General features: G+C 39.7%; 1 protein-coding gene across 4 annotated transcripts in view; it reads right to left on the reverse strand.

Annotated features, from left to right (window-relative positions):
- The window catches only part of Gramd1c (GRAM domain containing 1C), a 96,229-nt gene that overhangs the window by 46,811 nt on the left and 35,697 nt on the right, over window positions 1–13,721 (reverse strand). For all 4 annotated transcript variants that reach the window (XM_048422416.3, XM_048422418.3, XM_048422417.3 and 1 more), the window contains 2 exons: window positions 13,437–13,532; window positions 11,864–11,944 (listed from right to left, as the gene is read on the reverse strand). In XM_048422416.3, the coding sequence (XP_048278373.3) occupies window positions 11,864–11,944; window positions 13,437–13,532 (177 nt within the window). The remainder of the gene's footprint in view (window positions 1–11,863; window positions 11,945–13,436; window positions 13,533–13,721) is intronic.

Raw genomic sequence — 13,721 nt, forward strand, 5'->3', positions numbered from 1 at the left:
CTCACTGGCTTGCTCCCACCAGCCTGCTCAGTATGCTTCCTTACACATCCAAGGACCCACCTGTCCAGGGATGGCACTGTCCCCAGTGTGCTGAGCCCTCCCAAATCAATCCTTAATCAAGAAAATCTACCCACATATTTGCTAGAGAAATGGCTCAGCAGTCAAGAGGATTGGCTGTTCTTACAGAGGACCCAGGTTAATTTTCAGCACCCACATGGCAACTCATACCCATCTAAAATTCCAGTTCCAGGGCATCTGATGCTAGCCTCCAAGGGCACCAGGCATGCATGTGGTGTACAGTCATATGTGTAGGCAAAACACCCATATGCTCAAAATAACATTTTAAAAAGATTTTAGTTAGGACATTTTTAGGTAGTATTTAAAATATGTTTAAACATTGTTTCTTGTCTCATTTCAGAGCAGAAATGACTACTATTATTAACTAAGAGGTAAAGCCTACTTGAAATGGCATTACGTGTCTAGTGCTAAAGACAAAGGTTTGACAAACTCAAGTAATATATGAAGATGGTAGTCCTCCACATGTGAATAAAGAACACAGAAGTCCATACACACATACATACACACACACCTGCATAAGCACACACACATATAAACACACATGTGCACAATAACCCATCAATGTTAAATTTTTAAATGGTGTTTTGTTGTGGGAGTAACTTCCGCTGCCTCAACCAATAATCACTGAAGCAGGAGCCCACAGTGCAGCGGGGAGCGACTTCCGCTCCGTCAGCCAATAGCTGCTGAAATACCAGCCCACTGGGGCGTAGTATATTTCTCTCTTAAAAAGAGAAGCAGTTCCGGATAAGGCCCTCTTGGTTCCGGCTCTTGGTTCCGGTGCTCGGTCTCAGCTGCTGCTCCCGGCTCCTGCTCCAGCGACTAGGCTCCCTTCCTGACGGTTTATGGTGTATGTAAGTTTTACCCCCCGCCAAATAAATAACCCCTTAAAACATAACTGGTGTGGGATTGATTCGTTAATAATTGGCGGATTCGTTAATAATTGGCGCCCAGCGTTTGGTTTAAGAACCGCCCCACCCCCCCATCCCCAGCTCGGCCTCCCAGGATACACAGGTCCGGACAGTCTCTGCCGGCTTACTTTGCCCTGTTCGGCACGGATTTTTAAATTTCTCCTTGCAACGTGAGTCAAAGAGCTCACAGCGCAAGCTCCCTTTGAAGTTCCAGCAAGCTGTTTGAAACCCATAACTGATTAGGAGTGCTGAAAGCAGCTTGACCCTTAATCCCAGCACAGGGACACGGGGCCCAAAGCACTAGGCCTCTTTAGCAACAGCGCAGTGGCTGTGTCACGACCCTCTGCATCCGGTTGAACAGAGCAGCAGGGCCTTGTTTATTGCCTTGTTTATTGGCCACTAGAAGCTCTCTAACCTTTTGTGATCTGTGGATTTAACCTCTGGATTTGAGTGTATATATTCTAGAGTTTACTTCCTCAATCAATACCACTGCCACGTGGATTCAGGTGCGCCCCACCTCCTACTGGCAGGCAACGGTCATTACAGGTAAGATTTTTCTTTTCGGTTGAAAATAAATACATACATACATACATACAAGTACAATTTCCTTTGATTGAAAATGTCGGAAAATATTACTATCCAAAAGTTCAATGGTTTTTTCAGTTGCGCTATGGAGGATATTCTGAAGGATGTCTCAGATATTCCTCTTACTTTGTTATTCCTGGGATCTGTTGCTTTTCTGGTGTTTGGCTATTTTATAAGAAAGATACAGTCCTTACAGACTGAATCTACAATGCTGAGGGCAGAGATTAAAACTTTAAGAACAATTCAGACTGATACCAACCTCCTCAAAAAAGAGTTTGGAGATTTCAAGGAGGAAACTAGATCAGAGTTTGGAGTTTTCAAGCAGGAGACTAGATCAGAGTTTGGAGTTCTCAAGGAGGAGAATAGATCTTTGTTTGATATGACTCGGTCAACTGGCCAAAATATCAAGAAGGTACAGTCTGATATTGCTTCTTTAGAAGGGAGCGTCACTGCCCTGGAGGAGGGGACAACCAAAATGACGCATAACCTCCAGTCCATGACTGTAAGTGCTGAAACATTAGCTGAGAGGATTATAACCATTGAATGTGAAAATCGGACTTTATCAAAAGGGTATGATAGATTAATTGACAGGATTTCCATACAAGAAGGCACAGTACATGCCATGAGGATTATGTCCAAGGAGGATATCGTGTCTCTGACGGACAAGCTCCATGCCTTAGAATCGTTAATGAAGGCTTTGGAGCATAATACTGGACAGGAGATTCAGGACTTACAGAAGGCAATGGTGAGCAGATTTAATAAGATTGAGGAAATCATAGACTCTGATGAACAGGAGCAAAAGGTAGAAAGGCAACCTTCACCTCAAAAAACTCTCAGTCTACATAGAGTTATACCTGCCTTTCCAGTAATAACATCAGAAAAGATAACTGGCTCCAAAAACCCTAAGGTCGTTAAAGAACATACATGGGAGCCTATACGTATGAATGATCTGAAAGAATTTAAACAAGCAATTGTGAATTATGGACTACATTCATCCTTTGTTAGGGAGATGTTAAAATCCTGGGCTCTGAGCAACAGGGCCACCCCTAAAGATTGGAACCAGCTCACATCAGCTGTCCTTGAGAACGGACCTTTATGGCATTTCAAATGCCTATTCAAACAAGAGGCCAGACTTTTACAACAACAAGAATCAGCGAAAGGAATTGAGGTTTCTCTAGATCAAATTCTAGGGGAAGGACCTTACTCTGATCCTCAGGAACAAGCTCTTTATGATGAAAACATTTTATCCATATGTGCTACAGCAGCTCTAAGGGCCTGGGACAGGGTTCAAGACTCAGGTCAGAGAGTAGAATCGTATGTCAGGGTCAAACAGGGTCAGAGAGAACCCTTTAGTGATTTTTTGCAACGACTAACTAAGGCTGTACAAATAGGGATACCTGATCCAGAAGCAAGAAATATAGTAATTGAGTCTTTGGCTTATGAGAATGCCAATGTAGAATGCAAAAGGATCCTGGGGCCTTTAAAGCTCAGATCAGCGCCTTTGGACGAATGGATTTTACATACAATGAATGTTGATACATTTGATTATGGCAATGAAACATGGGTACAAGAAGCAATTTCCAAAGGTAAAAGGAGACATCAGATTACAAAATGCTTTCATTGTGGCAAAATGGGACACATGAAAAGGGACTGCAGACAATGGAAGTCCAGGAATAATGCCTCTTCTAGGAATAACAGGAATAGGAGGACTCAGCCTTCAGGTTTATGTAGGAGATGTGGAAAGGGCAGGCATTGGACGAATGAGTGTAGGTCAACAAGAGATAAACAGGGCAACCCGTTGCCATCGGGAAACTCAATAGGGGGCCTCTCGAAGGCCCCCATGGCAAATGTGGTCCAGTCATTTCCGATCACTGCAGAGAACATGCCTCTTCAGGGAAATTAGAATGCCCCATGCCTGCTGTTAAAAGCAATAACGGCCTGAAGGATGAGTTAAATGTGGTGAATGAATCAAGAAATCTAAGAGGACAAAGTAAACGAATATTCTGGCAGACTTCTATAAATGAACAAAGGCCACAGCTAAGAGTGTGTGTAAATGGCAAACTTATTACTGGCTTACTGGACACAGGTGCGGATGTAAGTATCATTACACCAGAGTCTTGGCATCCGCATTGGCCTCTTCAGGAGGTAGATATTCAGTTCTTAGGAATTGGAACCCTATCTCGAGTAAGACAAAGCACGAGATGGGTCAATTGTATAGGTCCAGATGGACAAATAGGAAAACTAAGGCCATATGTAGCAAATATTGCAGTGAATTTGTGGGGCCGTGACCTATTGCAGCAATGGAATACCCAAATTAACATTCCTGCTGCTTCCAGAGCCCATATTTCTGAGGACAATATTACAAGATATTACAGATGGCGGAAACCAGCCATTAGAGCTATACAAGAACACAACACAATTGATGGCTCTTCAGAGGTACCAACAGCCATGCCTCTACAATGGTTGACTGAGAAACCAATATGGACTAAACAGTGGCCTTTAGCTGAGGAAAAGTTACAGGCTTTAGAACAGCTGGTACAAGAGCAATTAGATGCTGGACATATAGAAGAATCTACCAGCCCTTGGAACTCTCCTGTGTTTGTTGTTAAGAAAAAATCTGGTAAATGGAGAATGGTGACAGATCTTAGAGCTATCAACAAGGTTATTCAACCTATGGGCCCTCTGCAATCTGGAATTCCTCTGCCCTCCCTGTTACCAAAGGGATGGCCTCTTATAGTTATTGATCTGAAAGATTGTTTCTTCACTATACCATTACAAGAAAAAGATAGAGAAAAGTTTGCCTTCACAGTGCCTACCTATAATAACTCTCAGCCTGCAAGGAGGTACCAGTGGACCGTCCTCCCACAGGGAATGTTGAACTCTCCCACCCTGTGCCAATATTTTGTAAGCCAACCATTGAAAATTATACGCAAACAATTTCCTAAGTCCATAATATACCACTATATGGATGATATCCTGATATCTGATCAAAACAAAGATACCTTAGAAAGGCTGTTTGAAGAAGTAAAACTAGTATTACCTAAATGGGGATTGCAAATTGCTCCTGAAAAAATTCAGAGAGGAGATTCTGTTAATTATTTAGGTTATAAAATAGGCTTACAAAGAATTAAGACTCAAAAGGCACAAAACAGGAGAGACCGGTTACGAACGCTTAACGACTTTCAAAGATTATTAGGAGACATTTCCAGTCTACGACCAGCTGTTGGGATAACACCTGATCTAATAATTCATTTAAACAAAACCTTAGATGGTGACAAAGATTTGAATAGTCCCAGAGAGTTAACAGCTGAAGCAGAAAAGGAACTGATGATGGTTGAGGAAAAATTACAGGAGGCACATGTAGATAGGGTGGATCCAAATTTTAGTTGCGTTCTAGTTATATTGCCTTCCAGAATTTCTCCTACAGGAATTTTAATGCAGAGGGAAGATACTATTTTAGAATGGATTTTTTACCACACAAACCAAGTAAAAAATTAAAAACTTATGTGGAAAAAGTCTCTGAATTGATTATAAAAGGAAAATTGAGACTTCGTCAATTAGCAGGTATAGACCCATCAGAAATTATAGTGCCTTTCACTGCTGATGAGATAAAAAAGTTGTGGGAAGACAATGAACCATGGCAAAGAGCTTGTGCTAATTTTTTGGGAGAAATCAATAACAATTACCCAAAAAGCAAGAGACTTAACTTTATAAAGAGAACTTCTTGGATCCTCCCTCGAATTGTCCGTGATGCTCCAATAACCGGAGCCCATACATTTTATACCGATGCTAATAAATCAGGGAAAGCAGGTTACAAATCAGAAGAATTGAGTAAAGTGGAACAAAGTCCTTATGATTCTGTCCAGAAAGCAGAATTATATGCCATCCTTATGGTGCTTAGGGATTTTAAAGAACCTCTTAATATAATTACTGACTCACAATATGCAGAAAGAGTTATTTTGCATATTGAAACTGCTGAATTTATACCTGATGATACAGAACTGACCTCATTGTTTATCCAGGTACAAGACATGATCAGAAACAGGCTCTGCCCTATGTATATAACGCATATCCGATCCCATACAGGTCTGCCAGGTCCTCTAGCACAAGGTAATGCAGATATTGATCAATTATTGATTGGTAGTGTGCTGGAGGCATCTGAATTTCATAAAAAACATCATGTCAATAGCAAAGGCTTGAAAAAAGAGTTTTCTATTACATGGCAACAAGCTAAGGAGATTGTAAAGAAATGCCCTACTTGCTCTTTTTATAACCAAACACCATTGCCTGCAGGGACTAATCCAAAGGGTATTAAAAGGAATGAAATTTGGCAGATGGATGTGTTTCACTTTCCAGAATTTGGCAAGTTAAAATATGTACATCACACCATTGACACTTATTCAGGCTTTCAGTGGGCAACCGCTTTAAGCTCAGAAAAAGCTGACTCAGTAATCACACATTTATTAGAAGTTATGGCCATTATGGGTATACCTTCACAAATAAAAACAGATAATGGTCCAGCTTATGTATCTAGGAAAATGAAACGATTTTTTGCTTATTATAATATTAAGCATGTTACAGGTATACCATACAATCCTACAGGTCAAGCAGTTATAGAAAGATCAAATCGTACTATAAAGGATATGCTAAACAAACAGAAAGGGACGAAAGATACCCCCAGAAATAGATTGCATAATGCTTTATTAACCTTGAATTTTCTTAATGCTAATGAGAAAGGAACAACAGCAGCAGAGAGGCATTGGATAATGGAAAAAACTTCTGAACTAAACCAACCTGTTTATTTCAAAGACGTGCTGACCTCTCAATGGAGGCCAGGAGATGTGCTACGTTGGGGAAGGGGTTTTGCTCTTGTTTCCACAGGAGAAGAAAAATTGTGGATACCATCAAAATTAATAAAGGTTCGATTTGAAGAGGAGAAACCTCTTGGAAAGGAGAAATGACAGCTCATCCACAATGATGATATTCATACAGTTGGTAAGAAAAACATATAGAATGGGGGCAGGGTTCTGTTCTTATCTCCACAGGAAAACACTGATTTTTGAAAAGTTCAAGGGACCCTGGATATCTGAATACTGACAGATGGAAAATAATGGCACAATAAGGACTATCAAGAAGACTGAATAGGTTCTGTAAGTAAAATATACTAAATCATATTTCTAAATTTATAGAGCTGGTTTTAGAGTTGGACTCTGGCTCAGTCCCTCTCTAATTCCAAGCCTGTTGTTAAAAGAAAAACCCAGAATTTCTGGAGTTTCTGTCTCATGTCAAGAGCCATGATATGGGACAGAAAGAAATATGAGTTTAGAAAACATTTTTACTTTTCTTCATATCTATCATACCTTTCAGTGAATATATCTATCATGTCTTTCATTGAATATATGTATGTCTGTATATGTCTATATGATTAATATACGATTATATATTATTATAATCATATAATATATGATATTAATATATGATTAATATATATGATTAATGTTTAATTTTTCCACAATGAACAATAAGTTTTTCCTGCAGTGACATTTGAAGTTTCCAGGAAGAAGATGGGGCCCCATAACAACAACTCCACCTGGTTGATATGACATCATGATACTGATAGCGCTACTACAAGACCTGTTTTGAGTACCAGCTGCACAAGACGATGCCAACGTGGTTAGCTGAAATGATGCACATCTTGTACAACATTCTGGCCAGACCTCCACAAAATACTCAGAGACTATTTGCAATTTTAAAAGACATTGATCTTGAAATTTAACCATCATTTTACTTTCACAGGATCCCCCAGAAAGAACGTCGCCCCCATGACAGCTGGAAGTAATTCTAGAGAACGACGTCCCCTCTCCCAGTAAAGTTTGTCCTTGGGTTTAGGGACATCATTTAGGGGTTGGTTATAATTAGTTGAGGGTTGAGGGTTGGGGGAGGAATTTTATAAGCGCAGGAATCAAAAAAAAAAAAAGGGATAATTGGATTATGGGATAATAGCTTTGTACTTGTGAGTTATTGTTTTTGACAAAAATATTGGTATTGATTCTTATATATTGATACAAAGTTAAATTATGTTGACTATTTTATGCATACATGCTTCTACCTCTGTTTAAAACATTTTTATGTATTGACATATATATATTGTATTGATATATGTATATTTTACCATATTGCATTGTACACTTCTACCTCTGATTAAGATACTTATATATTGTTTATGTATTGATATATATATTTACCATATTGCAATGTATACTTGCACATTGTTTATATTTGGAGGTCATATTGTCCCCATTTATTGCACAGTTGTTTACTATTTCAGTCTTTAAGTTAGATAGATATTGAGAATAATATAGATCAATAGTCATCTAAGTTTGTCATTTATAATTAGACTAATCAGGTTCTTTAGATACATAGAGATTATATTCAGTATAGATAGATAATCTTCAACCTCTTCAAAGAGCTGTAGAAAATGGCCTTTAATCTAACTCAGAGTTCTGTGGTAGGGAGACACAATCCTTCCTGGCAACACTGATCTATTCCCGAGAGAATGTTGAGCACCAAAGACACTCCACCTGGAGCCTTTCTTCTTGGTAGAACTGGCCTTTGGGTAAAGAAATGCCCATACCTCAACTACTGACAGAGTTGCAGAGTATCCGTAAATGGATAAAACAGGACTGTCATATCCTGCCAAGACAGGATAAGATAGTTTTGAAAAGTTCCTTGCCTTTGAAAATGGTATGTCAGTTACGTTAGGCCTTAGCCAAAGTTGGTTGCTTCAACGCTGCAAACGTGATTTTGGGTGATTGCCCAGGTAGCCAGTTGTCTCTGTGATTTGTTACATGTTCTGGAAGTTTGATTGCACTTCCTAATTACTTAGGTAACATTATTTCCCTTCTCAGATCTTTGATGGGATTGAAGATTATATAAACGTAGTTACTTTCCTTTTATGACGTGGCCAAGTTATTTCTTATACAAGACTTAAGCTAGTTAGAATAGGATATTTGTATTTATTGTATATAATTGTGTAGGTTTGTACTTACTGTATATAATTTCGTAGTAGGCTTAGAACTCTCTTACTTAAACAAAAGGGGGAGGTGTTGTGGGAGTAACTTCCGCTGCCTCAACCAATAATCACTGAAGCAGGAGCCCACAGTGCAGCGGGGAGCGACTTCCGCTCCGTCAGCCAATAGCTGCTGAAATACCAGCCCACTGGGGCGTAGTATATTTCTCTCTTAAAAAGAGAAGCAGTTCCGGATAAGGCCCTCTTGGTTCCGGCTCTTGGTTCCGGTGCTCGGTCTCAGCTGCTGCTCCCGGCTCCTGCTCCAGCGACTAGGCTCCCTTCCTGACGGTTTATGGTGTATGTAAGTTTTACCCCCCGCCAAATAAATAACCCCTTAAAACATAACTGGTGTGGGATTGATTCGTTAATAGTGTTTCACTTGTAAGTTCAGTCACTCCAGTTTAGTGCTGGTTTTGTTTTGCTTTCTTTCTTTTTCTTTGGTTTGTTGGGACAGGGTCTTCATAACATACCCCAGGCTGGCCTTGAACTCTCGAATCTCCTGCTCCAGCATCCTCAGTATCAGAATCATAGCCACTCAACACTTCTTCATCTCCTCCCCTTTCCTCTTGATAGATCTAGGTAAGGTCTATTTATTTTTAATTTTTTCCAACAAAACTTTTCATTCTATATGATTCCCATTTTACATTCTCTGTTTCATTCATTTCTGCTGCAGTGTTTATATTTCTTTGATATGAAGTTTATTTACTCTTCTTTTTCTAATTTCCTAAATAAGGTTGTTGATTCAAGATCAGCCTTTTAAATATATAACAAGTGTTTACGTTATAATCTCCCCTCTAAACGCTGCTTTAGCTGAGTCCCATGAGATTTAGTGTTGTTTTGTTTTCATTTAGCTTGTGAAAGGACTTTTTTTAAGTTTCCCTTGTGATTTCTTCTTTTCCCCAGTGGCTCTTTAGGAATGTTCTATTTAGCTTTCACTTTCTAGTGAACCTCTGGTTCCTAATTTCATCCCACTGTGATCAGAGAATACATTTTGCATTACTTTAATCCTTTTGACTGTATTCAGGCTTGTTTTATAATCTAGTATTATGGTCTCTTCTAGAGAATACCCATATGCCCTTGAGAAAAGTGTCTATCTGTTGTCGTTGGATAAAACCTTTCATAGGTATCGTTTGGTCCTAATTAGCTTGTAGTGTTGTTCTTCTGTTTACTGTGGAACTCTGTCCAGCTGTTCCCATCACTGCAAGTAGGGTTATGCACTCAGCTTTAACTGCCAAATTGTTTATCTCTCCCTTCAATTCTGTTCAGTTTTTCTTTATATACTTAGGGCTCTGTTACTAGGTACTTATGGACTTATAACTTAATGAATTCCAGATAACTTGGCCCGTCTACCAATGCAAGTACACTCCTTGTCTGTCCACTTCAGTTTTGAAGACGACCTTGCCAGGAATGGCTTGCTAACACTGCTCTCCGTTTGCATGTAATATGATTTCCTTGTTTCACTTTCAGGGTATTTGCTCTTTGAATCTATTCTGTCTCAAATACAACATATGACTGGACTGTATATTTCTGATTCCATCAGTCTTTGGCTCTTGATTGCACTGTCTGGTTCATTTATAGTTATATGAAGATTTCTGTAATATCTAGTCAAAGATCATTTTAGGAAGTGTACTGACCAATTTTATGCCAACTTAACGCAAGCTAGAGTTATCAGAGAGGACAGAGACTCAATGGAAAAAATGTCTCCATAAGATCCCGCTGTAGACAAGCCAGTAGGGCATTTTCTTATTTAGTGATCAATGGGGGAGGGCCCAGCCCATTATGGGTCATGCCGTCCCTGGGCTGGTGGTCCTGGGTTCTACAAAAAAGCAGGTGGAGCAAGCCGGTTAGCAGCACCCCTCCATGGCCTCCAGGTTCCAGCCCTGCTTGAGTTCCTGTTTTCTGACTTTCTTTTATACTGTATTGTGATGTGGAAGCACAGCTGAATAAACCCTTTCCTCCCTTTTCAAGTTGTTTTGGTCATGGTATTTTATCACAGTCCTAGAAACCCTAAGATACTAAGGGTATTTTGTATATCAAATGTACGTGTCCCTTTATGTTTCCAATATTGGCTTCTTATGTGTTTATTTTCTAGTTATCATTTTACTTCCATTAATGTTTCTTTTACTATCTTTTTCTTCTTAGTATCATAGGGATTATAATTAGCACAATAACATAACCGCAGGGAGTGAGGATGGAGCTCAGTGGGACATACAGGAGGCTCTGGAGTCAACCACCAGAACAACCACAGCTAGGGGGCTGGGAGGTCAGCTCAGTAGGTAAAAATACTTGCTGGACAAGTAAGAGAACCAAAGTTTAAACACCAAACACCCTCATAAAATGCCAGAAATGTCTGTACAACTCCAGCCCTGGGAGATAGAGACAGACAGCCCCTGGGCTTGCCCGCCAGCCTAACCAGAGCAGTGACCTGGAGCGCTGAGACTCTGTCTCAAAGCGGCAAGATGGAAAGCGGCCAAGGAAGACAGCAGACTTCCCCCCAGGCCTCTGCACACATGTGCATCTCCACATCTGCACACACGTGCATCTCCACATACTTATATTCATGCACTCACCACAAACCCTTTTTAATACAAACTTGTTAATTTACATTTTTATTACTTAAAAAAAATTCAGGTCATCAGGCTTGGAGGCTCAGTCCTTCAGTTTTTTAAATTTTCTTCCTTCCTTTCTTTCTTTTCTTTGTAGTGGGTGAGGGGTAGGGTCTTTTTGATAGAGTCTCACTATATGGTTCTGGCTGTCCTGGAAATTGATCTATAAACCAGGCTGACCTCAAATGCACAGAGATCTTTCTGCCTCTGTCACAGAAATTTAATGCTAGAATTAAAGGTATGTGCCACCATACCCAACTCTTCAATTATTTATTTTAATTTAAGAAATAATTATAGATCTTTTGCTTAAGAATATGAATTGTTAGCCAGACAGTGGTGGCGCATGCCTTTTATCCCAGCACTTGGGAGGCAGAGGCGGATCTTTATGAGTTGAATGAGTTGAAGCCTGGACTACAGAGCTGGAACAGCAGTGCTGTTAACACAGAGAAACCCTGTCTTGAAAAACCAAACCAAAAAAAAAAAAAAAAAAAGAATTTGAATTGCTGAATTGTCATCAGAACTAGATTCATGAAAACAAGAAAGACTCTGCATAAGTTCTTAGGTACACACCAGCCCTAGCGTGCTGCTCACAGCACGCCTCTGGAATGAACACTTACCTTATCTAACAATACATTCTGCCACAACCTAAATATGCTTAGGTAACTTCTGTCTCTGGCACCGAAAGACGTAAAGAAAAACTAGGAAGAAAAAGGAGACAAAGTAAGCACCCTGAAAATTTAGAGGACACATCTGATAAACAAATACACTCAGTGTCTTAGTTTTCCTATTGTGATAACAAAGCAACTTGGGGAGGACAGAGTTTGTTTGGCTTAGGCCTTCTCATCACAGTTCTATCACAAAGGGCTGTGGGCTCCCGCGGACCAGCGCTAGCTGCTGACCGCACTTACCTTTGTGTTAAAAGAAAAATAAAGAATTGCCGCATAAATAAGATTTCTTTATACGCCCTGCCCTATAACAGTAGTAAACAAATATAATTTTCGAACACAGCGTTGTTCTTATTTTCTAGGGAAGTGAGCTAAAACTAGGCAGCTGTTTATGTTCTTTATAATTTTCTCGAATTAATCTTAATAAGTGTATAGAAAGATGCACATTTTTTATTCTGAACTTTGCGATATGATGCCTCTCAACTGAGTCACATATAAACTAAGAACACAAGTGGATTGCAGAAGTGTATATATTATTGATAGAAATTTTAAGTTTTGAAATTTTCTTCAAGTGTTAAAAATACTCAAAAATATTGGCTCTCTGCACATAAAACACTCAAGTTAAACTCCGAGGCTTCTGATGTTAGAGAAGGTAGTAGAGTCTCCACTGTAATCCTGGGTCTGTTTGCAGCCCTATATATTTCTTTGCATTTAGCTATCTTTTGTAAAGTCATGTTTAAAGTTGACTTCAATGAGAAAGTGCAGCAAGAAGCATCCTTGAAGGGAGCCTCCCAGTGGGCCATCCCTGCCATTGGCCAAGCCAGTGACCACCTACCTACCACAGAATGCTTATCTGCAGGGAGGAAGAAAGCTAGTTCTATGCTGGAGTGATAAATGAAATTTCACACAATGACTTGGTAATTAATGTTTACACAGACAGATTTTTCAATTTATTAAGCTTAAACCTCTCAGTATATGTTCTTTTTTGAGGGGAGGGGGCATGTCAAGACAGGGTTTCTCTGTGAGTCCTGGTTGTCCTAGAACTCACTCTGTAAACCAGCCGGTCTTGAACTCAGACATCCTTCTGCCTCTGTCCTATCCCCTGAGTGCTAGGATTATAGACATGGGCCACCATGCCCAGTTATTGATAGATAATTCTTTGTAGAGGATACATTCTAGCAATCTCCAGACAGTCTTGCATACACAACTTGTGACTTAATGATTACTACTGTCGCTGTGTCCTTCTGGATTTCTTTATTTTAATTAGTATACAAAGAAATGAATTTAATTGTGACATCGTTATAATGATCTTTTGTCTTATTCGCCTCCCATTGTCCTTTCCAACCCCCGCTGCCCTCATTCTCCTCGCAAATAGTAACCGTTTAAACATACAAGAATCTGTTATTGAATATTCTGTGTTTCCACAAGACACTGTAGCTTCAAGGACTACCTAACTCCTGGTGCTTATCAGTGTGAGACCGCTTCTCTCTGTTATTGATCTGACAAAGGTAGAGAAGTCTCTCACCTTTTCACCTTCTGTGATGATCTGGATAGCATTTGGGATGAGTCGAGCAGTTTTCTCCTTGGTCATAAAGGTTATATTCTTTAAAGCAATAGAAATCTAAACACACACAAAAAATACTTTTTAAAACTGAAATTCATATTTTCAAATACCAAGTGTTACATCAATCTAATTCAGATTTGGCTGAAAGGCTTGCTTTAGGAGTTCACACACACACACACACACACACACACACACACACACACACTCTCTCTCTCTCTATGAAAACCAAGGTCAGCATTCGGACTT

Source organism: Myodes glareolus, chromosome 2 (assembly GCF_982192425.1).
Source record: "Myodes glareolus chromosome 2, mMyoGla1.1, whole genome shotgun sequence".
Classification (NCBI taxonomy): domain Eukaryota; kingdom Metazoa; phylum Chordata; class Mammalia; order Rodentia; family Cricetidae; genus Myodes; species Myodes glareolus.